The 27,165-nt window shown below is 66.7% G+C and overlaps 1 protein-coding gene across 1 annotated transcript; it reads left to right on the forward strand.

The window, feature by feature from the left end:
• The first annotated feature begins 14,585 nt into the window (after positions 1–14,585).
• MAP3K10 (mitogen-activated protein kinase kinase kinase 10) lies at positions 14,586–26,653 on the forward strand. Its single transcript, XM_050928420.1, has 10 exons — positions 14,586–16,087; positions 17,270–17,450; positions 17,606–17,754; positions 17,857–18,032; positions 18,266–18,497; positions 22,801–22,923; positions 23,423–23,561; positions 24,119–24,231; positions 24,517–25,059; positions 25,850–26,653. Exons 1-10 carry the CDS (start codon positions 15,382–15,384, stop codon positions 26,218–26,220), a joined length of 2,733 nt encoding a protein of 910 aa, XP_050784377.1. The 5' UTR covers positions 14,586–15,381; the 3' UTR covers positions 26,221–26,653.
• The last annotated feature ends 512 nt before the right edge of the window (positions 26,654–27,165 follow it).

The following is a 27,165-nucleotide window of genomic DNA, read 5'->3' on the forward strand; positions in this document are numbered from 1 at the left end:
ATCTGCCTCCTCTCCATGGGTCAGTTGTGTAGCTGATGGTCCTTAATGGGCCATCAAGCAGGCTAGGCAGAGCTAACACCAACTTGTCTGGGGTGTCACCCAGAAGCCCAGCACAAGTTTGAAATACAGACAGTATAGAGCCAATACTCATAACTTCAACTACAAAATGACACGTGCACCCAGACAGAACAGTCATAACCAGCAACCCAGAGCCTGGTCTTAGACAGCTTATATGACCCCCTTTTCATAAGATTTGGTGCCACTACAGGACCTTGGTTGCAACCATGTTCTGTATTCCCAGATTATATCAATAACATCACAAGGGGGATGTCAGAGCAGCGGGGAGACGAAGGGGGCTCCGGCACCTGACACTGGGTTCATTGCCTCCCTCTGCCTGTCCGTGTTGACACTTCATTCCCCGCCTGCCCGATGCCCCCAAACGCAACAGCAGCTACTGGAGTGTTCAGGAAATGTCTCTATCCCGCAGCCTCCTTGCTGTTCTAACCCACCAGCCCCCACTCCCCTCCCAGAGCCGGGAGAGAACCCAGGAGTCCTGGCTCCCAGCCTCCCACCTCCCACAGGTGTAAATCATGGCTGTGTAAACTGTGACAGTGCAAATCACCGTGCCCTGGTGCAAACTGTGCCTACACTAGGGCTTGGCACCACTGCCAGTGCAAACCCCAGGGGAGGTAGGTCCTGGATTCCTGCCCCTGCAGCTATCCCAGGGGCCTGGCTGTGGGTGAAGAGGGGTGCAGTGCCTCCTGCGGTTAATCTGCTTTATCACAGCATGGCTGGACAGCCAGTGGTACCCACAGTGTGGCCAAGAAGATGCCCGGACAGGAGATGCCTGAGTGCTCAGCGAGCAGATCTGTCTGGGGAGCAGAGGAGCGGGGGGGAGGGGGTGAGACTTGCTGGGGGTTGGGCCCAGAGATGGGACGAGATCGGGAATTGGGGGCAAGAGCGAGATGTCAGCATCTGAACCCCCATTGATCCATCAGGCCAGGTATCCTGGGGGCGAGGGGCCAGCTACGGGACACAACCCCCAGTGCAGCGGGCAGCCCCAGGCCTAACAGAGGGGTGTGTGCAGGGCCAGGCTGGGCAGAGCATCAACGCCTGGTTCTCTGATGCCCTGCCCCATGCAGGGCCATTTCCATCACCTCAGAGCGAGGCTGGGGAGACCCAGGTGCCAGGAAATGAACCGGAGTCTCCGTCCTGGCGCTGGCAGGAACAGGGAGCTGCGGGGGGGGGGGGGGGGATAAACTATTGTACTTACACATAACTACATTCATTAGTGATAATTATTAACGGGTGTAGTATCTTGGTGCCTAGGAATCCCAGGCTTCCCCCTCCGCCAGGCGCTGTACATTCCTATTGCTATTAGGTGTATTACGGTAACACCACCTCAGTCCAGGGCCAGGCCCCCCCACTGCCCAGGCCCTGGACAGACACACGCCAGGAACCTGACAGTCTCGCCCTTGCCCAGTGATCCCAATTAAGTGCTAATTAGTACAGGGTGAGGGCTGCTATTGCATTACAGGATGATGTTGTTCACTGGTTTCTGGTGGGTGGGGGAGGGGAGAGGGACTATTTTCTCCTGTGGATGGACACGGCCATGGGCGCGTTAGCGGGAGCTGGGTGATGTCACAATGCTGCTGCTGGTGTGGGCAGGTAACGCTGGTGCCCCCCGAACCAGGCTCCCCTTGCGCGGCCGCCCATGGCACCCCGGGGGGCCGCGGGGTGAGACGAGCCCGCCCCCACATCCGGGGCGCTGGGCTGCACTTCGGCAGCGAGGCCGGGGGCCCCCCGCAGCAGGCGGGAAAGGGAGGTGCCAGGCGGGCAGCCCCAGGCATGCGGGAACCTGACCCCAAAGGTCACAAGCCAGGGGGCAGATGCCGCTGACCCCCCAGAGTGCGCTGTCCTCTCCTGCTGGGAGGGGCTTTCACCCCCCAAGCCGCACTCCCCCCCCGACAGCATCACCCACAAAGAGCTCTGTGCCCCTGAGACCAGAATAAACGTCCCACGCTGCGCGCGCCCAGGGCCCCGCTGGCTTGGGGGCGGGGAATGGGGCACGGGCCTGTCCCCACTCTGGCATCCTGAACGTGGAAGCTCTCTGGGCAGCACCTGCTCTCCAGCTAGAGAATCCAGCCCCTGGGACCCTCCCCTTCCCCCAGCAGGGAATTCGCACCGGCGCCCAGGCTGCTTGGAGCTGCTGCTTCTCGCCCGCGCGGGACAAGCTGCCCGTCGCCAGCGCTGCAATGCCGGGAGCTGCCAGGATCGTCCCCGAATGGAAGAACTTGAAATCTCAGATCTGCCAAAAGCTGCAGAGGTCACAGGTAACGGGGTGAGGCTGGGAGAAGCAGGGGCCCATTTACTGCTGCAAACTGCCACTTTCCTGTAGAGATGCACCATAGAACCAGGCAGACACCCCAGGGACTGGCCGATGTACAGACACTGCACCCTCCTTCCAGTGAGATTTGGGCCTTGGGTCCAGCGACGCTGCCTGGGTCTGCAGAGAGCCTGAGCCCATCACTTGGAGAAGGGGGAGCTGTCCTGAGTGTGAGTGACGCTGCCTGGGTCTGCAGAGAGCCTGAGCCCATCACTGGGTGGGGGGAGCTGCCCCGAGTGTGAGTGACGCAGCGACGCTGCCTGGGTCTGCAGAGAGCCTGAGCCCGTCACTGGGTGGAGGGAGCTGCCCCGAGTGTGAGTGATGCTGCCTGGGTCTGCAGGGAGCCTGAGCCCGTCGCTGGGTGGGGGGAGCTGCCCTGAGTGTGAGTGACACAGTGACACTGCCTGGGTCTGCAGAGAGCCTGAGCCTGTCGCTGGGTGGGGGGAGCTGCCCCGAGTGTGAGTGACACAGCGACGCTGCCTGGGTCTGCAGGGAGCCTGAGCCCGTCGCTGGGTGGGGGGAGCTGCCCTGAGTGTGAGTGACACAGTGACACTGCCTGGGTCTGCAGGGAGCCTGAGCCTGTCGCTGGGTGGGGGGAGCTGCCCCGAGTGTGAGTGACGCAGCGACGCTGCCTGGGTCTGCAGAGAGCCTGCGCCCGTCACTGGGTGGGGGGAGCTGCCCCGAGTGTCAGTGATGCAGCGACGCTGCCTGGGTCTGCAGAGAGCCTGAGCCTGTCGCTGGGTGGGGGGAGCTGCCCTGAGTGTGAGTGACGCAGCGATGCTGCCTGGGTCTGCAGGGAGCCTGAGCCCATCACTCAGAGAAGGGGGAGCTGCCCTGAGCGTGACAGTTGTTGCCGGGGTCTGCCGGGAGCTGGAGGGGGCAGGTGCTGCTCCACCCTCCTCTGGGGCTCCATCGCTAGCAATAACCTGCACCCTCAGCCCCCAAGGGGGCAGCCCCCTCTGGTCAGAGCCGGCAGCACCTGCGGTCACAGGCACCAGGGCAAATGGCCCTCACTGTCCCTCCTTCCTGTGCAGGACCTGCCCGAGGTGGGGCCAGGGACACCCGTGCTGCTGAGCGACAGGCCCTCCCTCGTGTACCGGGCCAGCCGCCACCCTCACCTCATGCCCTGCATTGGCTTCTACCCGACTGCCACCACCAACGTCTTCGTCTGCTTCTCCTGGGGAGGCCCAGGGGTGAAACAGGACCAGGTGAGAGCCCCCCCCGGGGATTGGTGCCCCTCATGCCCTCCACCACGGTCTGCCGCACTGGGGGGCTGCGTCCTCCACCTCTTCCCCCTGCCCCCGGGACAGCGGCTGGTGGAGCCTGAAATGCTCTGGGAAAGGCCCCCTGCTCCCAGGCCCCCTGTTCTAACCCCACGACTCATCTCCCTGCCCCTAGCCAGGAGCAGAACCCAGGAGTCCTGACCCCCCTGCTCGGCCCACACTGGGAGTCAGACAATCTGCACTGACTGTCAGGAAGGCACTTCCCCTGTGCCTCAGTTTCCCCACCAGCCCTGTACTCAGAGGAGCAGATGCATGGTTTGTCTCTCTTTCACTTCCCCGTCTCTGGCTCTGTGTTAGGGGAGCTGCTGGAGAAGCAGGGGAAAGGATTTTGAACCAGGCGCATTTTCCATCAAACCTTCGGCTGCCCTGCTAACCCCAAATCATTTTAGAACCGTTTTCTTCGCGGAAACCGCCCCCCTCCAGTACGAACACGGAGGGGCACATGACACAAAGACATCAGCGTTACCGATTGCAATAGGGGGAAAAATAAATGCAGAAAACAGAGCAAAAAAAGAGAAAACGTCACCAATCCCGATCATTCCCCCACTCACCCCGAAGTTTCATGTTTGGAAAAAAGCCGGTTTGGTTAAAAAAACCTAAAACTTTGGGTGGAGAATTTCAAGCAGCTCCATCAGGTATTGCTATGAAAGCACCAAGTCTTGGCTAGGAACTGGGCCACTCAACGGGCCTCGCGGCACTCGCCAGCAATGGCACCCAGCTGCCACGGGCCAGTGGCGCAGCGCTGAGAACTGATCAACAGCTGCCACCTGCTCTTATCGACAGGCAGTTGGCAATGGCTGGGCACCCGTCAGCCAGCACAGATGGCATTTCCGCAGTTCACGGGCCGACTGGGGGTGCAAAGCCCCTCAGTCATGCTGATGGTTGATGATCGTTTATCATGACAGCTGTGCTTGGGCCTCGGGATGGGGTTGGGGCCCCTCCTCTGCGCACACACATGCTCGGCCCTGTCGTGCGAGGCCCTGTACACACATGTACACGTGCAGGGCCCCATTGTGCGAGGCCCTGTACACACATGTATACGTGCAGGGCCCCATCATGCAAGGCCCTGTACACACATGTACACACGCAGGGCCCTGTCGTGCAAGGCCCTGTACAAACGTACACGCGCAGGGCCCTGTCGTGCGAGGCCCTGTACACACACAAACGTGCATGCACACACGCCCGACCTGCTCTGCTCCCCTGCCCTGATGAAGCATGCCCCTGCAGGCCCGGGTCTGGCTGCAGCACGTGGAGGACGAGAGCGTGGTGGTGGAGAAGGACTTCCCCATGGCCCAGCGGGTGAAGGTGCTGCAGCTGTCCTACGTGCCTAGCCTGCGCCTGCTGGCCACCTACTGCGACGACCTGCACCTGCGGCTCTTCGGGGACCACAGCCAGGGCCTGCCGCTCCTCACGGCCGTCCGCTGCCCACACTCCGTCACCAGCATGTGCTACAACCCAGAGACAGGTGAGCTGGTCACGGGGGCCATCGGCGCCATTAGCTTCTGGGCCATCAGCCCGGGGCCCGCGCCAGGCCTGGGAATCTCGTGGGCAGTGAGCGTGGCTGGCGGAGAGTTTGTGCACTGCCTGAGCGTGGAGCGGGACGTGCGGGCGCTGGTGGCCCTGTGCGAGAACACCATTCGGCTCTACGACTGCCAGCGCCGGGCCGAGACCCAGGCCTTCCAGCTTAGCTCGGGCGTCTCCCTCACCTGCTGCTCCGCCCACGGGCCCCAGGGCCACCTCTATGTGGGCGACCTGGCCGGGCACGTCAAGCTGTGGAGCCTGGAGACGGGACGCCAGGAGCAGCAGTTCAAGGCCCACCTGAGCACCGTGACCAGCGTGGTGTGCCGCCCGGCCATGCACACCCTGCTGACGGCGTCGCTGGATGGGCTGCTCAAGGAGTGGGGCCTGGGCACCTGCGAGCTGCTGCGCCGGCTGGACGTGGGCGAGCCGGTCTTCCAGCTGCGCTTCGTCACTGAGCGGATGTTCTACTGCCGCTCGCAGCACGGCTTCTCCCTCCACACCCTGCACAACTTCTACCAGCTCTTCAGCGCCCCCGGCTCTGGCCTGCGCAGGTTGGCCCGGGTGCCGTGCGGCCCTGGCAGAGCCCGCATCCTGGCCACGACGGAGGACGGGGTGACCCGCTTCCTCTCGTCTGTCACTGGGGAGCTGCTCCTCCTAACTTGGCCCTTCCACAGGCTGGAGAAGGCCCTGGACTACGCCTATGACCCAGAGCGGGAGGAACTGGTGGTGACCGTGGGGACGGCCGATGTCTACGTTCTGGACACCACCATCTGCCCCAGCCCAGCCAAGTACATCGTGTGCACCACAGAGAACAGAGACGACAAGGTGCTGTGCTTGGCCTTCTGCCGCCTGGGCCTGGGCACCCAGCCCTCCGGCTTCGTGTTCAGCGGGCACCGGAGCGGGCACGTGCGCCTGGTCTCCCAGCACGCCCACAGCCTGGCGGAGCGGCAGATCCACAAAGGGGGGGTGGGCGCCCTGTGTAGCCTGTCGGCCTGCGGGGACCTGTCCTACCACTCCCCGGAGTCCAACCTCCTCTGCTCCTATGGCACGGACGAGCGGATCGTGCTGTCCGACGTGGGCCTGATGGGCAGCGAACTGGAGCTCCGGCCCCTGGTCGTCATCCCCAGCACCGGCTGCCAGATCCAGAGCCTCCTGCTGGTGCCAGGCTACCTCTGCGCCCTGACCGAGCAGAACCGGCTCCGGCTCTGGAGACAGGCCACCCTGGTGCCCAGGAAGATCAACCCGTACTGGCTGGAGACCTGCCCCCTACACTCCTGCTCCGTCACCTCCCTGGACTACTGCCACCCGCTGCAGCTGCTGCTGACGGGGGGCGCGGATGGCTCAGTGAGGGTGTGGTCCCTGACAGGCGTCCTGCTGGTGGACTTCGACACCAGCCTGCAGTTCAGCCGGGTTTGCTTCGCCAGCCTCCGGGGCGACCTGCTGCTTGGCTGCAGCACCAACATCTACTTCATCTCCTGCCTCGAGTACCTGCCCGGCAGGCACCTCAAGGCGCTGGCTGCCTGGCAGGTGGAGGATGACGTGGTCGAGCACCCCTTGCCCTTCCTCCCCAACTTCCTCCTGTCCTTCGACACGGTCTTCGTGCCCAGGTACCTCTGGGCTGGCGAGAAGTCCAACTGCTACCAAGGCATGGAGGCCCTCACCAGCCACCGGGAGATTATGCTGGTCAAGAGAGTGGCCAGGGTGGTGGTCAGTGCCAAGACAGAGACAGGCCCCTCTCCTGGCCCAGAGGCCCCCGCCGGGGTGCCAGAGCTCGCTGTGGGTTTCCGGCCTGCTCGGACACTCACCAAGAGGCCCCTGTGCTCTCCCGTGGAGGCGCCAGGCGGCGAGGAGCCCCAGGCGCACAGGGAGCTAGTGCCGCTGCTCCAGAAGCATCTCCTCCCAGGGCGGCCGTGGCTCATCGGGCCGGACGGCTACATTCCTAACTCCGTCATCAGGGCCCAGCTCTGGCCACTGGGCACGCCCCCGCACCTCCAGTGCTCCCTCCAGGTGACTCCGCGCCGGCGGCTGCCACCGCGGAAGCCAGCCCCGGTCCAGGAGCCGGCGGCGTCCCGGTGGTGGGAGGAGCCGGCAGAGAAGGGGAAGGCCAAGCGGAAGCCGCAGGACCAGCCCACTTCCTTTGTGGACCCAGAGCTGCCCCGGGACGTGCTGGCCGAGATCGTGGCCAAGAATTGGCTGAGGCACCGGCCCAGCGAGGTGACGCTGGAGTCCGTCCTGCGGGCCGTGCTGAGCCAGCTAGAAGACGGGCCGCTCTCCACGTACAGCCTGTGCACCACCGCCCTGGTGCAGATCTGCCAGGCCTACGTGCTGCCACCCCAGCTGCAGGCCGAGGCCGCTGCCCGCCTCTACCAGGGCACTGCCAGCGAGAACGCCCGGACCCGGCAGGTGGCCTGGGAGACCCTGGGTGAGATGGCGCTACTGAGTCACAGGGATGTGGTGCCGCTGGCCCGGGCCCTGCTGGACGCGGACTGGCAGGTGCGGGACCAGGCCCGCTCGCTCATCACCTCCGTCGCCGGCATCACCGAGAAGTTCGCCCTCCAGAAGGCAATCAAGAGGCAGGTCATGCCCGCCAAGGAGCAGCCGTGAGTGCCCCCCATGCCCAGTCCTTCTCTCTCCGCCCCCCCGGTTCTCACTCACACTCAGGCCCCGCTGTGCCAAGCGCTGGCGGGACCGGCCCTGTGGGACTCCCCCTGCAGAGCAGCCTCCCCAGGCGGTGTGGGTCTGGCATGGGGGCCCTGCTCCCAGGACCCAGCGGAGTGGGTGGGTTGGGGACGCGGCTGGAGTGTGCTGCACTGTGGCTATTCTCTGTGTCCTCGCCCCTGCCCAGGCTCATAGGGGGCGGATCAGGGCCATAGCTGGGTCACGCTGCACTGTGGTGAGTCTCTGCCCTCTCCAGGTCCGATGGGGTGAATGTGAGTTAGAGCAGCCCTGAGGCTGCTCTAAATGCTCACGGGGGCAGGACGGGGCCTGGAAGATGGGAAGCAGAAACGGAGCAGAAAGGCACCTTAAGCCCACGCGCAGGGTGAGGGGAGCCAATGGCTGCTGCAGGATGGTGCCTGGGCCTGCGAAAGCGGCCGAGCAACTCCAGCCAAACCGTGCAAGGACGGGTTGGCTTTCCTAGCCCAGCTCCTGCCGTCAGCGGCTGTGACTCCGCACTGACCCGGGCAGGGGCTGGGGCCCCAATGGGCTAGACCCACCATCGAGTGACATCAGACGCCAGCGGGCGCTGTCTCCCCCCGCCGTGCCCCTCACCCGCTTTCTCTGCTCTGCCCGCCCTAGGAGTGTCACCATCAGCGGGACGTTTGTACCGTACGGGCTGGGGCCAGCAGGGCCTGAGGCAGAGAAGCCAGGGTGGGCACCAGCCCTGCTCAGCGTCACAGAACTGGAGATCCTCCTGGCTGAAGTGCAGACCAGGCTGACGGACAACCTGTACCTGGTAGAGGAGCACCTGGAGCCCAGGGCCAGGGGCCCGGGGACCCGCATCAAATGGCCCAAGGTGTCAGAGGTGCTGAGTGCGGGGGCGGCCAGGGCGGAGCCGACCCAGCGCCAGGCCAAGAGGCAGCAGCTCTTTGGACAGACCCAGCTGCCCAGGAGCTCTGGTACGTCCAGCTGGAGCCGGGGGGGGGGGGCAATTCCCCTCTCTCCCCCCACTGGAGTCCCAGGGGGACAAAGGGACACTCCCTCACACTCATCACCAGCCCAAGGGGGGAGGGGGGCACTGTTCCCCAGGGCAGGACAGCTGTGTGGGCCCGGGCAGGCCCTGGGGCAGGCACCCCCTGCCTTGGGGGGTGCTGAGTGTGAGGGTGCCCCCCCTCACTGCAAGCCTGACCCCATCTCCACCCTGCCCAGGTGCAGCCAAAGACGATCCTGGCACGAAGAAACAGAGACACCCACAGGATAAGCTGCCCCAGATCCAGCCGGGGGCCCAGCACCTCGCAGCCCCCATTATGGTGCGGAGCGGCGAGCGGCTGGGCACCGGCTCCGAGGTGGAGGGACAGCAGGGCGCCAGCTCCGAGGCGGAGAGATGGCAGGGCCCAGCCAGAGCCCCAGGCAGCCTCTCCTCCGAGGTGCCCAAGGTGACGCTGCCCAAGGTGGGGCAGCCTCCCCTGGGCCCGTGCCAGGACCCACGCACCAAGCGCTACCAGGAGACGCTGAAGAGGCAGATGCTGAAGACAAGGCAGCCGGACGAGCCCCTGTCCTGGCAGCCCAGCCAGCCCTCGGCCCAGGCCATGCGCCCCGAATCCTCCGACCCCTTCCTCATTGACCCCAGTCACCGGTACAGTGCCGACAGCGCCCGCTGGCGGGACGACCTCTGCAGGCTGCTCAACCTGCGTGTCGCCCCCTCGGCCGACGACCGCAGCGCCCTGGAGGAGCTGGTGGCGTCCACCCGCCTGGCCCTGGGCCAGCGCAGCAGCTCCTGGAGCCTCGGCAAGTCCAGCAGCACCGTCGGCCGGGGCCTGCACGAGAGAGACACGGTTGCCGAGGAGCTGGTGGCCAAGCTGGGCACGTGCCTGGCCCAGGAGGCCTGGGCCAAAAGGGCAGAAAGGGGCCTGGCCAAGGGAGGCCTGGCCGAGGGGGTCCCAGATGAAGGGGGCCTGACCGAGGGCGGCCTGGCCGAGGGGGCAGAGCAAGTGCTGAGTGGCCGGGCGTCCAAGGCCCCTGCGGCATGGCCAGAAGCGCTGGCCCGGGGCAGCCCGGGGGCGGTTGCTGGGGGGGTCGAGGGGCAGGTCTGGCAGAGAATCCAGCCGCTGCTCGAGATCCTGGCCGACCCGGCCCGGCTGGAGAGCACCGACACCGACGAGCTGCTGGGCCAGCTCCAAGCCCTCGGGCGGTGCTCCTCCGTGGAGCACAGGGTGGCGCTGGAGTCCACGCTGGCCATGGCGGCCCAGGTGCTGGGAGAGGAGGACGCCGGCCTGGGCAGGGCAGTGTCGCTTTGCGCCCTCCTGGCCAGCCCCAGGCAGCAGCTGCCTGAGGCCACCATATCCACGGAGCTGCTCCAGGGCCAGCCCGGCCCCGAGCCCAGCCTGGCCAAGCAGCTGCTGGTGTCTGCCCAGGCCCGGCTGCAGGCCAGCGCCGAGAGGATGGGGCAGGAGTGGGCGTGGTGGGAGCAGGTGGCCCGGCCGGGGCAGTCCAGCCTAGAGCTAGCCGCACCCAGGGAGGACAAGGCGGCCCCGCGGAAGACGCAACCTCTGGCTTTGTGGCGGGGCAGAGCCCGGGCCCAGCCGCGAAGGCTCCAGCAGCGTGAGCCCAGGGCCGGCGGGCGCAGGGAGCAGGCGGGGGTGGTGCCCGTGGACAGCCAGCGGGAGAAGGTTGACTTGTACCTGCCGGATCGGCTGCCGACTGCCGGCGCCGGCTGGGCCGAGGTGGGAGCGCGTCGACTGCCGGGCGAGGACAAGTTCCTGGCGCTCTACCAGGTGCTGGTCACCCTCCAGCAGCGCCACGGGCCCTTCTCCCCGGCCTGGTGGGAGCAGTTCCACCAGCTCACCAAGTTCTACGGCCTCCGGCGGCCCCTGAGCCGCGCCTTGATCCAGCAGCTGGGGGCGGCCGACCAGCGCAGCAGCAAGTCCCTCCCAGGCGTGGCCCAGGCCAGGCGGGAGGCGCAGGAGCAGAGCGAGGCCACCCTGGGCCAGCGGATCCTCTACCAGATCCTGCATCGGGCCCCCCAGAAGCCGCCCGGCTTCTGCAGCGTCATCCCCCTGAGCTACCAGAACAACGTGCACGTGCTGCAGCCGTGGGGGGAGGCCCGGTACGGGGCCATGGGCCTGGCCTGGAGGACGGCACAGCAGGACGGCCGGGGCCAGCAGCCCAAGCTGCACTTGGGGGTGGGATGAGGAGCAGAAGGGCACGGCTCTGAGCCACAGCAGAGCTCTTCTGGTGAGCTCCCGGCTCTCTCTTCAGCGTCAGCCCCGCGCTGCTCCCCCAGCACCACAGATGGCACAAGGTGGCCTCAATCCCTGCCCGGAGGGCCAGCTCCAGCTACCCCTCCCCTGCGTTCGGAGCCCAGGCTGTAATAAAGCTGACCCCAGTCACGGCCCCAGGAGACGCTGCTGCTGTTTGACTCTCGTGTTAGATACGTGCAGTGCCCAGCCTGAGTAGATCCACTGCCTCCCACAGCCAGGAACGGGGGCCAGGGGCCGCCGGGGCATCACAGCACCCTTCTCTTCTGGGTGCGGGTACCCCGGCCGTGAGGCTGGCAGTGCCCAGAGACACAGGTAGAGCCCATGGCTGGAGCTGTCCAGGCTCTGGGGATGGATGGACACTGGCGCTGGGTGACGGGGGCTGGACTCTGGGGATGGATGGACACTGGCGCTGGGTGACGGGGGCTGGACTCTGGGGAAGGATGGACACTGGCGCTGGGTGAGGGCGGCTGGAGATGGGGATGGACGGACACTGGCGCTGGCTGATGGCGGCTGGACACTGGGGAAGGATGGATATTGGCGCTGGGTGAGGGGGGCTGGACTCTGGGGATGGATGGACACTGGCGCTGGGTGACGGGGGCTGGACTCTGGGGATGGATGGACACTGGCGCTGGGTGACGGGGGCTGGACTCTGGGGATGGATGGACACTGGCGCTGGGTGACGGGGGCTGGACTCTGGGGATGGATGGACACTGGCGCTGGGTGACGGGGGCTGGACTCTGGGGATGGATGGACACTGGCGCTGGGTGATGGGGGCTGGACTCTGGGGATGGATGGACACTGGCGCTGGGTGACGAGGGCTGGACTCTGGGGAAGGATGGGTAGATAGACGAGTTTTCTCCCTGGACCCTTCTTTGAATATTGAGGTTGGATCGCTGCTCTGGGCTGATGGGTGCCTGTGGCTGTGGCTGGCCCAGGGCTCCAACTCAGCATGGGTTCCCCCACCCCCACCCCGCAAGGTCCCATTGGCAGCCCCCGCATGGCTCAGCATGGCCATCCCCCCATTCCCCCCAGGGTACAGCTGGAGCCCAGGGGCAGGAAGCTGATTCCTTCTCTCGCCCCCCATATTGTGTGTGTCTGGGCTCCCCTCTGTCTGTCCCTCCAGCCCCAGACACCCCCAGTTGCTGCCCTCGGGTTCCCCATAGCTTCTGCGCTCACAGTGCCACAGCTGGGCACAGCCTCAGCCCCATTGCTGGGTGCTGGGACCCAGCCAGCTGCTGGACCCGTCGGGCTGGTTTGCCATGGGCGGTGGCTGACAGGGAAACTGCGGGGGGAGAGTTGGGTGGGAGTGAGGGACAGCTCCACAGTCACACTTGCCTGCCGTGCACTCAGTGCCCCTGCAGTGACCTGTCTCGGGTGCCACCAGCCCCAGGGGGCAGCCCTGGCGGAGGGGGCTCCCCCTGAGACACCCTGGGTTGCGTTGGCCCCAGCTGGGATGTGCCAGGGGGCCCAGGGCCTGCCCCAAAGACCTGCCAGGTGGAACAAGGGGAGGCCTGGGGCTCAGGACGCCTGGGTTCCATCCCTGGTTCTGCTACTGATGCCCCGCTCCAGTCTCCCACCCCAACGCTTTGCTGGGACCAGCCCCCAGATCTCCTGGGTTCCAGCCCAGTGCCCTGCCAGTCTCCCACACCGGCTGGGCTCAGCGATCTGCCCCTCCCGCGGGCGTGCCCAGTGCCTGCTTCCTCCAGAGAAGCCCCAGGCCTCTCCCCACCCCCCAACATCATCATCTGCATCTCTAGGCAGGGCTGGCTCTGGCCCAGGCAAGTTGCTGTGTTCATCTCCCTGGGACTACATTTCCCAGAGCGCCGCGGGAGAGCCGGGGGTACCGCTGGGGGGCTAGGGAGACAGGACCAGAAGGCACCGGTGTAAAGTGCTCTCCTCGGCTCTGTTGCACGTGGGCTGGGAACAGATTGGGGGCCAGGACAGCAGGACATGGGATGCCCGTGTGGTCTGTGCGCTTGTGGCTGTGGTAACCTCCACCTGCTGAGAACAATAATCCTGTAATCAGCACGTTGCTCTGCCTCGTTGCTGCTAAGATGCCAGAAAATCTGCCGTGGACTCGTGTTTCTCTAGCACACGGGATACCGACGCGCTGAGCTGTTCAGGGCAGGGACCATCTCTCACCCTGTGCACCAACCAGCCCAATGGGGGCACCCCTCGCTCAGTCGGGACCTCTGGATGCTACCGTCATGCCCATAAGTAGTAACAACTTTCATGATTAAACAATACAGCACTTTTCTCAGCCACTACAATGCAGCCACCTCTGGGGTGGAACGTGGCAGCTGCTCAGCGACAGGGCACAGACAGCACTTACCTAGGGCTGAACTGCAGCTGCCTCTGAGTTGGCGTGAAGCAGCTGTTTAAACAGGGATCACTTGCCCAGCATCAAGATGCAGCCACCTCTGGGGTGGGCCGGGACTGCTGTTTACTGGTTGTTCATTTGCAGGGCTGTTGCTGAGCCGAGCGAACCTCCACAGCCCAGATACACGCATGACGTCGCTTAGTGGCCGACGTCTGAGGAAGCCGGCTGGGGCCAGGGGAGGCCAGCTGGGCGCAGACCGGTCTGTGGGATTGCCCTCCAGTCACACCCTTGCCAGCTCGCTCGCTCGCTTTTATCCCGACTCTCGTGATCTCGGCCTCCCGCCGCCGGGGCCTGGCAGGGGCCTTGCTGCCCTCGTGCTGACCGGCACTCGGCGCCAGGGAAAAAGGCTTCGACGCTGGCGGCTGCGGGGAAGGCCCTGGCCTCAGCTGCACCGCTGTGGCGTGGGGGCTGCTCCGCGGGCTGGGCCACCGCCAAGGGGCGACGGGCTGGGAGCTTGGCCGTCCCCGCGGCATTGGGGCGCACGCCGGGGGCCCTCCCGGCCCAGAGCAGGGCACTTTGCCCCACCTGGCCCAGCTTCTCTGCCCGCCGGCTGGGGCCAGGAGGCGGCAGCGGGCACCGCCGGGCCTGGGCTCCCCCCACATCACCCCCTGCCAGAGGCAGGGAGCCTGGCCCGGAGAACTACAAGTCCCAGCCTGCACCGGGGCGGCTCGCCGGGTCCCTGGACACCCCGAGACCAGCTGACAGCCCCGGCGGAGCCCGGGCACCATTAGAGGAGCCGGGGAGGGGCGCGGGGGGAGGCGCGGGAGATGCACTGAGGGGGGGGGCTGCGCCCCGCGGCCAGGACCCCCCCGCACCCCGTCTGCGGCGGGGCGAGCGACTGCTGCAAGCCCAGGGGGGAGGCGGCTGCGGCCGCTGCAGAACCAGCTGGGGGGGGGACCCCCGCCGCCCCCGGTGCGGCAGAGGAAGATGCCCGGGGCGGGCCCGGAGGTGGCGGCTCCCGGCGGCGCTGAGGCTGCGGGAACGACCGAGGCGAGCTGAGCTCTGCGTGGGGAGCCCCCTCCGCCTGCCAGCCGCGGGGTGCCGCGGGGCTGGATTCCCTGCAGAGCCCCCGGGGGCCGGGGCCGGGGCTGGGGCCGGGGCAGGGCGCGGGCGCACCGGTGCCCGCCAGGAACAGGTGAGGCAAACGCTCTGCCAGCTGCTGGGTGGCAGGAAGTGGACGTGTCCCAGCTGGCACCAGGTCCCGTCCTGCCACCTGGCAGGCTGGAGCCCTCGTGCCCTGCACCCCGGGGCACCATCGCACGCGCCCGTGGGCTGGTGGGCACCTTTAGCCTCACAGAGCCGGACCCAAGCCAGGGACAGACAAGGCTCCAATCTGGTCCCTGGTGTAGCCAGGGCAGCTGTGGTAGAGCCGTGGCTCCGGGCCCCAGGCCCTCGATCCCCGTCCACGCGGGGTGGCTCCTTGGCTATTTATCTGTCCTCAAAGAAAGCATAAAGCCTCCTTTCCTCTGAGCGAATCCACGGCCGACGCTCAGCGCCACAGCCGGGCAGAGCCGGCGCCCGGAGATGCAAAGGCTGGACGTGTGGGCCCCTTGCTTCAAAGGGAAGCAACGCAATTGAGAGGTGCAGGGGGACCCCAGCCAGGCTCCTGGGGGCTCGGACTTGCTGGCCGGGGAAGGCCCCTGCTCTCAGCTGTGCCTTGTGCTGCAGGGGTTAGTCCTCAGCGCCAGCCACCCACCTGCGGCCCACGCCTGCTGGGCTGCAGCCGAGAGGCGACGCGTTGAGAGCTCTGGATGTTGCTGCCGTGGTGGGAGCAGGCACCGGGGGCCAGTCCCTGGGCCAGCGAAGGTGGGCGGCTGTCCCCGCTCAGAGCACGGAAGCATGTCCCAGCAGCACGCAGCCACCTAGGCCGGCCGGCACGGCGGAGGGCCCAGGATGGAAGCTGGGCCCAAGGCGCTGCCCAGCGAGGAGGCCGGGGATGGGCCGGAGGACAGCAGCCAGGGGTGGAACCACAAAGCCAACCCCTTCTGGACGGCTGTCTTCGACTACGAGGCGGCGGCAGAAGAGGAGCTGACGCTGCGGCGCGGCGACCTGGTGGAGGTTCTCTCCCAGGACTCCACCGTGTCGGGAGATGAGGGCTGGTGGACGGGGAAAATCGAGGACAGGGTGGGCGTCTTCCCCTGTGACTACGTGGCCAGCGGCCCCCCGGGTGGTCCCTCCCCTCTGCCGCTGGAGATCTCCTTCCAGGAGCTGCTGCTGGACGAGATCATCGGGGTGGGGGGCTTCGGGAAGGTCTACAAGGGCGTGTGGCGGGGGGAGGAGGTGGCGGTGAAGGCAGCACGCCAGGACCCCGACGAGGACATCAGCACCACGGCTGAGAGCGTCCGGCAGGAGGCCCGGCTGTTCTGCATGCTGCACCATCCCAACATCATCGCCCTGAAGGCCGTGTGCCTCCAGCCCCCCAACTTGTGCCTGGTGATGGAGTACGCCCGGGGCGGTGCCCTCAACCGAGCACTGGCTGGCAGGAAGGTGCCACCCCACGTGCTGGTGAACTGGGCCGTGCAGATCGCCCGCGGCATGAACTACCTGCACAATGAGGCTGTGGTGCCCATCATACACCGCGACCTGAAATCCATCAACAGTGAGTGCCGGGGCCGGGGGGAGCAGGGGGGCAGTGCCAGGACAAAGGGCCTGACTGGCACCCCTCCACACCCCCCCGAGGATTGACTCCCCCAGGCATGTGGGTGCCCCTGGGGTGCAATTGGGGGCCACGCCACTGGGAAACACTGAGACCTGCCAAGCTCACTTCACACGTTGAACAGCTGTTGGCAGGAAAACAGGTGTTCCAGGATGGGACTGGCATCCTAGAGGGCACAGGCCCTGTGCCCCATTCCCCACCCCCCGAGCCAGCCAGTCCCCGCCCTGGGGTGGGATCGGAACCTGTGTCCGCTGAGGGGCCAGGCCCCTGCCCATTCCCTGCTGCCAGCCAGTCCCCGCCCTGGGGCCGGACAGGCCCCTGCCCCATTCCCCCCCCCCCCGAGCTAGCCAGTCCCCGCCCTGGGGCAGGACAGGCCCCTGCCCCATTCCCACCCCCACGAGCCAGCCAGTCCCCGCCCTGGGGCCGGACAGGCCCCTGCCCCATTCCCACCCCCACGAGCCAGCCAGTCCCCGCCCTAGGGCCGGACAGGCCCCTGCCCCATTCCCACCCCCCCCGAGCCAGCCAGTCCCCGCCCTGGGGCCGGACAGGCCCCTGCCCCATTCCCACCCCCCCCCCCGAGCCAGCCAGTCCCCGCCCTGGGGCCGGACAGGCCCCTGCCCCATTCCCACCCCCCCCGAGCCAGCCAGTCCCCGCCCTGGGGTGGGATCGGAACCTGTGTCCGCTGAGGGGCCAGGCCCCTGCCCCATTCCCACCCCCCCCGAGCCAGCCAGTCCCCGCCCTGGGGCCGGATGGGAGCCGGCGCCCCCTGCCCCATAGCAGTCAGTCCCTCCCTCTAGCTCAGGTTCATGGGGCAGAGGAGGTGGCTGCGCCCCAGCACTGAGCCCCAGTTCTCTGCCCCCCACAGCCCATGGACACTGACTCCCCCCTCCAGCCCCAGGCCTGAGCAGGGGCTGCATGGTTGCCATGGAGACGCATGAGCCCTGGTGCACCCCCCCATCTTGTGGCCTGGGTCCCAGCAGGGGTGCTGCTGGGGGGGGGGCTGAGACCCCCTCCAGCCCCTGACCAGGCAAAGGGAGGAATGGTCAAGGGACAGGGCAGCCTGGGGGGTACCCTGGGCCCCTCCCCTTGGGTACCCCCTCACGCCCCTCACTTACTTGCCCCCAGTCCTGATCCTGGAGAAGATGGAGGCCGGGGAGCTGGGCGGCCGCACGCTGAAGATCACGGACTTCGGGCTGGCGCGTGAGTGGCACAAGACGACCAAGATGAGTGCGGCCGGCACCTACGCCTGGATGGCCCCCGAGGTCGTCCGGCTCTCGCGCTTCTCCAAGAGCAGCGACGTCTGGAGGTGCCGGGGCCGGGCAGAGCGAGGGGCACCCAGGGGAGGGGGCTGGATCCCAAGGGGCTGGGGACCTGGGGGGGTGTCACGGGATGGCGGGTCACCCTGACCCCCGGCTCCATGCTCAGCCCTCCCCCCCAGCCCAGCCTGTCCCTGTGCTGCAGTTTCGGGGTGCTGCTGTGGGAGCTGCTGACCGGGGAGGTGCCGTACCGGGAGATCGACGCACTGGCCGTGGCCTATGGCGTGGCCATGAACAAGCTGACGCTGCCCATTCCCTCCACCTGCCCCGAGCCCTTCGCCCGCCTGCTGGCAGGTGAGTGCCCGGGGGGATGGGGTGTGCCTGGGGGAGCTCTCCCCAGGAGGTGAGGGCTCCAGGGGTGCCCCTGGGCCTGGCTGACTCTCTCTCCCCCCACAGAGTGCTGGGACCCCGACCCCCACGCCCGGCCGCCCTTCGGGAGCATCCTGGGGCGGCTGGTGGCCATCGAGCACTCGGCCATGTTCTCCATGGCCCTGGACGCCTTCCACTCGCTGCAGGACGACTGGAAGCTGGAGATCCAGCAGATGTTCTGTGAGCTGCGTGCCAAGGAGAAGGTGAGTGGGACACCCCCCCATTGCAGCCCCCCCTTCGGGGCCCCCCCGACGCTCCCACAGGTCCCCCGGCCCCTGATCCCTCCATAGCATCCATGCCTGGCACAGGCCCCCCTTGGCCTCCCACAGCCCCCGATCCCTCCTGGGACTTTCTGTACTGCCCATGCATGGCACAGCCCCCCAGCCCCCTGTCCGGGTGCAGGCCCGCGCCCCACGCTGTGCCCCCTGTGCCCCAGGAGCTGCGGAGCCGGGAGGAGGAGCTGCTGCGGGCGGCGCAGGAGCAGAAGACGCAGGAGGAGCAGCTGCGGCGGCGCGAGCAGGAGCTGGCCGCCCGCGAGATAGACATCGTCCAGCGCGAGCTGCACCTGCTCATGGGCCAGGAGCGGCCCCGGGTCAAGGGGCGCAAGGGCCACTTCAAACGCAGCCGCCTTAAGCTGCGTGACGGGAACCGCATCAGCCTGCCCTCAGGTACCCCCCTGCAGGCCCCCTGCCGGCCCCCATGCGCCCCACAACTGCATCACCTGCCCTCAGGTACCCCCCTGCAGGCCCCCCGCCGGCCCCCCTGTGCCACACAACTGCATCACCTGCCCTCAGGTACCCCCCTGCAGGCCCCCCGCCGGCCCCCCTGTGCCCCACAACTGCATCACCTGCCCTCAGGTACCCCCCTGCAGGCCCCCCGCCGGCCCCCCTGAACCCCCTGCTCCCCACAACCGCATCAGTCTGCCCTCAGGTACCCCCCTGCAGCCCCCCTGTGCCCCACAACCGCATCACCTGCCTTCAGGTACTCCCTGCTGCCCCCCTGCCAGCCCCCCTGATCCCCCTGCACCCCACAACCGCATCAGCCTGCCCTCAGGTACCCCCCTGCTGCCCCCCTGATCCCTCTGCACCCCACAACCGCGTCAGCCTGCCCTCAGGTACCCCCCTGCAGGCCCCCCGGCAGCCCTCCTGTGGCACACAACTGCATCACCTGCCCTCAGGTACCCCCCTGCAGGCCCCCCGCTGGCTCCCCTGTGCCACATAACCACATCACCTGCCGTCAGGCACCCCCCTGCAGGCCCCCCGCCAGCCCCCCCCCCCCGTGCCCCACATCCGCATCAGCCTGCCCTCAGGTAACCCCCTGCAGCCCCTCCGCCCTCAACACCTCCAGCCACCCCCGTGCCCCACATCCCCCTGCACCCCATAACCACATCAGCCTGCCCTCAGGTACCCCCTGCACCCCCCCGCCTTCAACACCTGCCACCCCGGTGCCCCACATCCCCCTGCACCCCATAACCACATCAGCCTACCCTCAGGTACCCCCCTGCACCCCCCCTGCCTTCAACACCTGCCACCCCCCGTGCCCCACATCCCCCTGCACCCCATAACCACATCAGCCTGCCCTCAGGTACCCCCCTGCACCCCCCCGCCTTCAACACCTCCTGCCACCCCTGTGCCCTACATCCCCCTGCACCCCATAACCACATCAGCCTGCCCTCAGGTACCCCCTACACCCCCCCTGCCTTCAACACCTGCCACTCCCCTGTGCCCCACATCCCCCTGCACCCCATAACCACATCAGCCTGCCCTCAGGTACCCTGCACTGCCATGGAATTAGCTCCACAGGTTGGCACATTGTCACCCAATGGTGCCCCACCCACTGTCACATCTGCTCCTGGCCCACATCACCCCAAGGACCTCGGCATCCTCTGTCACAGCCCCCCAGCCCTGCCGTGAGCCACACCCCACTTTCCAGGGGCAAGTGCCAGGAGTGGGGAGAGGTGACACCTTCTGCCCAGGAGACTGAAAAGGGAGGAGGAGCTGGGGGGAGGGGGGAGAAAGCAGCTAGAGGAACTTTTTAGTTTCAGTTTGGGCTGGGGGGTGCAACGCAGGGAATCCCAAGCTGGGGTCTAAGCTCCCTGAACCCCCAGAAGGACTCGATTGAGGGGTCCTGGTTGTACCTACAAGCCCTGCTTGGGACTGTGCTTACTGGCTGGCTGAGAGTCACTGAGAGTCCCAGGAAGAGGGGTGCAGGGCCCTGAGACCCTGACACTCTGTGACACCAGCCACTTCCCCATGGCCCCAGCACCCTCTTCGCCCTTTCTCAGCCTGCAAATCCCAGCAGCCAGGCAGGAGCTCGCCCAGCTCCCCCGGTCCCGGCTAGCCCTAGCCCTAGCCCTAGCCCTAGCCCTAGCCCTAGCCCTAGCCCCTGCCCCTGCCCCTGCCCCTGCCCCTGCCCCTGCCCCTGCCCCTGCCCCTGCCCCTGCCCCTGCCCGGCCTCCCTCCTGCAGCACCAAAGAGTAACTGACCCTACTCAGGCCTGCAGCTCTTTTTATATGGACCTGCTGGGCCCTGATTGGCTGTTCCTCTCAGCCCCTTTCTAATTGGCTACCTCCTGCACAAGCTCCCTAGGGCGCTATTAACCCCTTAAAGGCCAGGGTGGGGCCAGCGCCCCATCACATTGCATGTTTCTTGCTGGGGGGTTAGTTCTCTCGTTTGGTTCCAAACCAGGGGCAAGAGAGATTGGGGGGGGGGGGACCAGCTCCTGTTGGTGAGAGACACAAGCTGGCCAGCTTGGCAGAGCTCTGCTCCTGACGTCTCCTCCCCACTCGTCTCTAACATCCGGGGACTAGCCCAGCTACGCCCCCGGCACTGACGGTCACCAGCCTGACGCGGGGGGGGGGGGAGAGATGGGGCTCAGGATCTGGGGCAGCTCAGCCACTGGGGATGCTCTGGGCAGGCGGGTTGGCCATACCAGTGTTGCTCTGGACCCATGTCACAGAGTCCCCAAGCGATGCTCTGGGGCTGCTCCCCACCAAGCCAGGCAGGACTTTGGGGAGCCTCCTCTCCCTTGGAGCAGACTTGTTCAGGGCAAGAAGCTCACACGGCTTAACCTCCTGGGTCTCTCCTTGGAGCATTCAGCATCCTCTGCCCCTCCGTGCGCTTCCCACAGCGAGCCCGCCTCAGTGGGGTCCTGGGGGGGGCCACAGGGTCCTGCCCCCCCACTTTGCAGTCAGACGTGACTCTCAGCCAGCCAGTAACACAGAGGTTTATTCGATGACAGGAACAGGGTCTAAAACAGAGCTTGTAGATACAGCGAACCGGACCCCTCAGCCGGGTCCATTCGGGGAGGGGGCAGTGAGCCTGACCCCCACGTCTGCATTTCACTCCTTGTCCCCAGCCAGCTCCAGACTGAAACCCCCTCCAGCCCCTCCTCTCTGGGCTTTGTCTCTTTCCAGGGCCAGGAGGTCACCTGAGCTCTTTGTTCTCCTTTAGCTATTCCCTTGCAGGGGGAAGGGTCCAGGCCATTAGTTGCCAGGAGACAGAGTGTCGGCCATTTATGCACACTGGAGACTTAAGAGATGCAGAGGGGAAACTGAGGCCCCCACACAGTATTCAGAGGAAACATTAAGAACAGTCCCACTTCGTCACAACCTTGCATAGGGACGCCGCCTGGCTGGCGTGGTCAGGTCCCCTCCTGCACAGATCCTGCTCAGGCCAGGCCCTCATCTCCCCACTCTCTTTGGGATCTCCCCTGAGTCCCAGGGGGGCTCGGTGGGAGGAGCAGGGGGCTGGTGTTGCAGCCACAATGCTCCCACTACAGCCGCCCCGAGAGCAAAAGCTCTTGGGTTCTGCCCCAGCCCTCTGTCCTGGGCCCCAAACCAGCGACCGGTGGAACAATCCAGCCTCCTCTGTTTGTCCACCGGTTAGACCCAATTCCTGACACACTCGTTTGGTCCCTTGTTTTCTGCGCCGCGGGTGCCCGGCACAGGCTTCGCCCGGCCTTGGGCGGAATCCGTCACTCCCGGGCTGGCGCCTCCTCACCGCTTTGTTCGACCGTTTCACAGAACGGAGCAGCGGGAGCCTTTGCCCACCTTTGCCGGCTCTCCTACAGCGGCGCTTTTGTTGGGTCCATTCATAGGCCTGGTTATCTCAGCAACTCCCTGTACTGCCACCGACCCCCCCGTATGCCCTATATCCCCCCGTATGACCCAAAACTCGCCCGTATGCCCCATATCCCCCCATATACCCCATATCTCCGTACACACCATAACTCCCCCGTATGCCCCATATCTCCCCCGTATACCCCATAACTCCCCCGTGTGCCCCATAACTCCCCCGTACACCCCATCTCCCCCATATGCCCCATATCCCCCCAAACACCCCATATCCCCGTACACACCATAACTCCGCAGTATGCCCCATATCTCCCCCGTACACCCCATATCTCCTGTACACACCATAACTCCCCCGTACGCCTCATAACTCTCCTGTACACCCCACAACTCCCCCTTATGCCCCATCTCCCCCGTACACCCCATAACTCCCCCGTATGCCCCATATCTCCCCAGTACATCCCATATCCCCCCGTACGCCCCATATCTCCCCCGTACACCTCATAACTCCCCCTTATGCCCCATATCCCCCGTACGCCCCATAGCCCCCCGTATGCCCCATATCTCCCCCCATGCCCCATATCCCCCCGTATGCCCCACAACTCCCCCGTACGTCCCATATCTCCCCAGTACCCCCCATATCTCCCTGTATGCCCCACAACTCCCCGTATGCTCCACAACTCCCCCATACGCCCCATATCTCCCCCTTATGCCCCATATCCCCCCATATGCCCCATAACACCCACCCTGCCCCCACTGCATCATAGCAGCTGCGTCAGGCTGCCAGGTTGGGGAGATCTGCGGCAGTGCAGGGCACCCGCGGCTGCCTTGAGGGGGCTCTGAGGGGCTGAGCTCCGGGGGGCTGGGCTCCGGGGCTGATCCGGCCTCTCTCCCCCCAGGCTTCCAACACAAGATCACGGTGCAGGCGTCGCCCACCTTGGACAAGCGGAAAGGCCCAGGAGCCAACGGCACCAGCCCCCCCGTGAGCCCCATCATCATCCCTCGCCTGCGGGCCATCCGCTGTGAGTACCCTATAGCCCCCCACAGCCCTTGGAGCCCCCCATCACCCCCATAGCCTCCCATAGCCCCCCATCACCTGCCCAGCTTCTGCCTGCGGGGCATCTGCTGTGAGTAACCTATAGTCCTCTCAGCTCCCAGAGCCCCCCAGCACCCCTCTAGGCCGCCTGTGTGAATTTGCCCCCCAGCTCTGCCATGATTCCTCCTTCCCTTGCTGGGTCTCTGCTGCCCAGTCTCAGGCCAGGCCAGGCCCCCTGTGGGGCTGCCCCAGAGGCAGGCTCTGGGGGGAAGTGGTTGTGGCTCCTGTCCCGGATCCAGGACCAGAACTGGCACATTATGAGCCAATGTCGCCCCGCTGGGGAGATGCCCCCCCGTCCATCTCCCTCCCCCATCCGTAGCTCCTACCGGAAGGGGCACTGAGCCCAGAATTGTCCCGTCCCGCTGGCCTGCAATGTGGGAGGCTGGGCCAGGACGCAGGGGGTCCCGCTAACCCCCTTGTTGCAGTGACGCCCGTGGACGGCAGCCAGACGTGGGGCCGCAGCGCGGGGCTGATGAAGGAGGAGCTGGTGGGGAACCAGAAGAAAGGGCGCACGTGGGGGCCCAGCTCCACACTGCAGAAGGAGCGGCTCGGCGGGGAGGAGCGGTACGGGGCCAGGGGCGCCAGGCTGGGGGACCGGGGGTGGGGGTTCTGGGCCCAATTCGGGTAACTGCATGTCCACAGGCACTGGGCTGGGCTAGCAGGGGCTGCGGGTCGGGAGTGAGGGGCACCGGCAGAGCTGAGGGGAGGTCAGGGTGGGGGCTGCGGGTTGGGAGTGAGGGGCACCGGCAGGGCTGGGCTGGCAGGGCCTGCGGGTCGGGAGTGAGGGGCACCGGCAGGGCTGGGCTAGCAGGGGCTGCGGGTCGGGAGTGAGGGGCACCGGCAGGGCTGGGCTAGCAGGGGCTGCGGGTCGGGAGTGAGGGGCACCGGCAGGGCTGGGCTAGCAGGGGCTGCGGGTCGCGAGTGAGGGGCACCGGCAGGGCTGGGCTAGCAGGGGCTGCGGGTCGAGAGTGAGGGGCACCGGCAGAGCTGAGGGGAGGTCAGGGTGGGGGCTGCAGGTTGGGAGTGAGGGGCATCGGCAGCGCTGGCGGGGGGAGCAGGGGGCTGCGGGTCGGGAGTGAGGGGCACTGGTGGGGGGGGGTCTCACCATCTCCCCGGCACAGGTTGAAGGCTCTGGGTGAGGGCAGCAAGCAGCGGTCGTCCAGCGCCCCTAACCTCGGCAAGTCCCCGAAACGCGCCCCCATGACAGGGGGTTTCGCCAGCCTGACAGAGATGGGTACGTGCTGCCCATGCCTATGGGGGGGCCAGGCCCTGGGGTGGGGGGGGCAGGTCCTGGCAGAGTAGCGGAGGGGGGGCTTGGTGTCTCCAGCAGTGGGGCGAGAGTCCGTGTTAGCCACCCCCCAAGCCCAGCACCCTGGAAGCAGGGAGGGGTGGGGGTCGCGGCCTGGTGGGAGGAGCCCCGAAGTGGTGGGGGGCAAGGCCAGGCGGGAGGGGCCCTTGGGCAAGGGCTGGGGGTCGCTGTGCTCCCCAACCTGACCCCTGTCCGTCTGTCTCTCCCCAGAGGAGCACGCGGAGGCGGAGGGCAGCGCCCCCCAGTCCCCGGCTGAGCTGCCCCCCAGCACCGAGGGCCTGCGGCTGGCCGGGCCCCACAAGCGCAGCGCCGTAGCTCTCCTGGGCTGCGCCTCCGTCCTGGCCGCGGTGGCGCTGGGCAGCGACCTCCTGGAGCTGGGCCGGGGGCCGATGGGGGGGTTGTGCCCGCGGGGGGACCGCGCCTGGGGGCACCAGGGGCCCCCCAGCTCCGTCACACTGCTGTCGCTCTCCTCCCTCTCCGACTGCAACTCCACCAAGTCCTTGCTGCCCTCGGAGGAGGAGCTGCCCCCCGGGCCTCCGGCCCCCAGCCCCCCGGCACCAGCCCTCGGTGCCCCCTCTGCCCACAACCCACTGCTAGACCTCCGGGCCGAGAGCTTCAAGAGGGACCCGCGCCAGTCGCTGACACCCACCCACGTTACGGCCGCCCGGGCGCTGACCCACGGGCACCGGCGAACGCCCTCGGACGGGGCCCTGCGCCCACCCACACCTGGCCAGCAGGGGGCACCCGGGGCAGGTGAGTGGGGGGACCACGCCGACCCCCCCCCGGCACAGGATAACACTGGTGTGGTCCTGCCCCCAGCCCACATGGCCCCCTCCTCACCCCCCAACCCCTGCCTGCGCCCACCCAACCCCCCTCCTCCCCTGTGGCCCCCACGGCCCCCCCAGCCCCTCCCTGACCCCTCCAAGCCACCCACCCACCCTCCTGCCCTGCAGTCCACCTCGGCCCTATCCAACCCTCTCCTCACCCCCTTCCCTGACCCCTCCAACCCAGCCAACCCACCCTCTTCCCCCACGGCCCCCCAGCCCACTTGGCCCCTCTACTCACCCCTCCCTGGGCCCACCCGACCCCCCCTCCTCCCCCACGGCCCCCCCGCCCACTTGGCCCCCCTCCTCACCCCTCAGCCCCTTCCTGCCCCCCATTCCTGCATCTATTACACCCAATCCCCGCAGCACAGCCCACCCCACCTCACCAGCCTGTCAGAGACCCCACCTCCCAGGTCCTGGGGCTGTTCTGGGGTCCCTGGGCCCTCATTTCTCATGCTCCCCCCCAACCCCCTGGGCCCCACTCCCCCTGCCGGAGCCAGGGCTCGACCCCAGGAGTCGGGGCTCCCCGCTCCCCATAGAGGGCCTGGGGGGTGTCTGGGGAGTGGTGCGGGGGTGTGTGTGTGGCAGCTGTGTGACAAATTGGGGCTGTGAGGTGGGGGGGGCCATAGTTCAGGGGAGCTTTGTGGGGGATCCTGGGGGGGGTTATGGGCTGCAGTCACCCAGGCCATCTAAGCTGGTTTGCTCCCCCCTCCCCACAGGCTCCCAGGAGACCCTTGACCCCCCCACACTCTTCCCGCCCCCATCGTGGCGCAGGCCCCCCGAGACAGACCCGGCTGTGGAGCGCCCCAAGACCCTGGAGTTCGCGCCCCGGCCCCGGCCCTCACCCGCCCGCTCCCGCATCGACCCCTGGAAACTCGTCTCCTTCGGAAGGACTCACCGCTCGTCCCCGGGCAGCAGGTGCGAGACTCAGGGGGAGCTGGGCAGAGGCAGAGGGGAGCAGCCGGACCCCCCCCGTGCCCGCCAGACGCTGCTGGACATAGACATGGAAGGGCAGAGCAAGGACAGCACGGTGCCGCTCTGCGGGAGGGCACTGCACTCTGACAGCCTGGATGCCGACGTGTCCCATTGACCCCCAAGAGTCCAGGGCACCTCCCATGAATGTACACCTGCCCCACAGCCGGCGTGGGGCACCAGACCTACCTGTGGGGGGCCCTCTTGGATGGACCAACCTCTTTACTGTGGGCCTGCACCACCATCCCCCACCCTGTTGCCGACCCCATTCCCCACCCTCAGCAGGCTGAGATCCCACGGCATCCACCAACGGCTCCAAAGGCTCTGCTGTGGGAGATGCTGCTGCCCCCGAGGAGCAGGGTTGCGAAGGGAATTGTGGGGGAGGGGAGCATGTGTATTTATTGATGGGGGTCAAGGACCCCCACCCCTATTTAAATTCCATGTGGTGTTTGTTAAAAAAAAAGGTTAAAAAAACCAAAGAACTGTTCTGAGCCAGCAGGGGGTGCTTGTCCCCCATGAACGCCGTCACTAACGTGGCATTTCCACGGCCAGCCGTGCATGCAGCTGAGCCCCCAAATGCTTACAGGGCCCCTCCCTCACCGGGCACTGAGCTGCAGCCACCTCTGGGGTGGGACTTGAGAGCTGTTTATCCAGGGACATCCTCCCCCCCAAACCGGGCACTGAGATGCAGCAACCTCTGGGGTAGGACTTGAGTGCTGTTTATCCAGGGATCCCCCACCTCACCCCTGAGATGCACCTATCTCTGGGGTGGGACTTGAGAGCTGTTTATCCAGGCACCCCAACTGGACACTAAGCTGCAGCCACCTCTGGGGTGGGGCATGGGGACTATTCAGACAGTGACCCAGCTGTCCCATTCTCCCCTTCTTTACCTGTTGGCCCCCAGCTCCTCCCAGCGCTGGGTCTGGAACCCAGGAGTCCGGGGACGTGGGCTGAGGGAGGGATTATGGCCCCCTCAACTTTGCACATGGTGTTCAGAGGCTGGTTCGCACACAGGTTGCTGCTGCTGCCCCTCACCCTGGTCCAGGGGGAGGGCGGGGACAGG

This window comes from Gopherus flavomarginatus, chromosome 18 (genome assembly GCF_025201925.1).
Source record: "Gopherus flavomarginatus isolate rGopFla2 chromosome 18, rGopFla2.mat.asm, whole genome shotgun sequence".
Lineage (NCBI taxonomy): Eukaryota > Metazoa > Chordata > Testudines > Testudinidae > Gopherus > Gopherus flavomarginatus.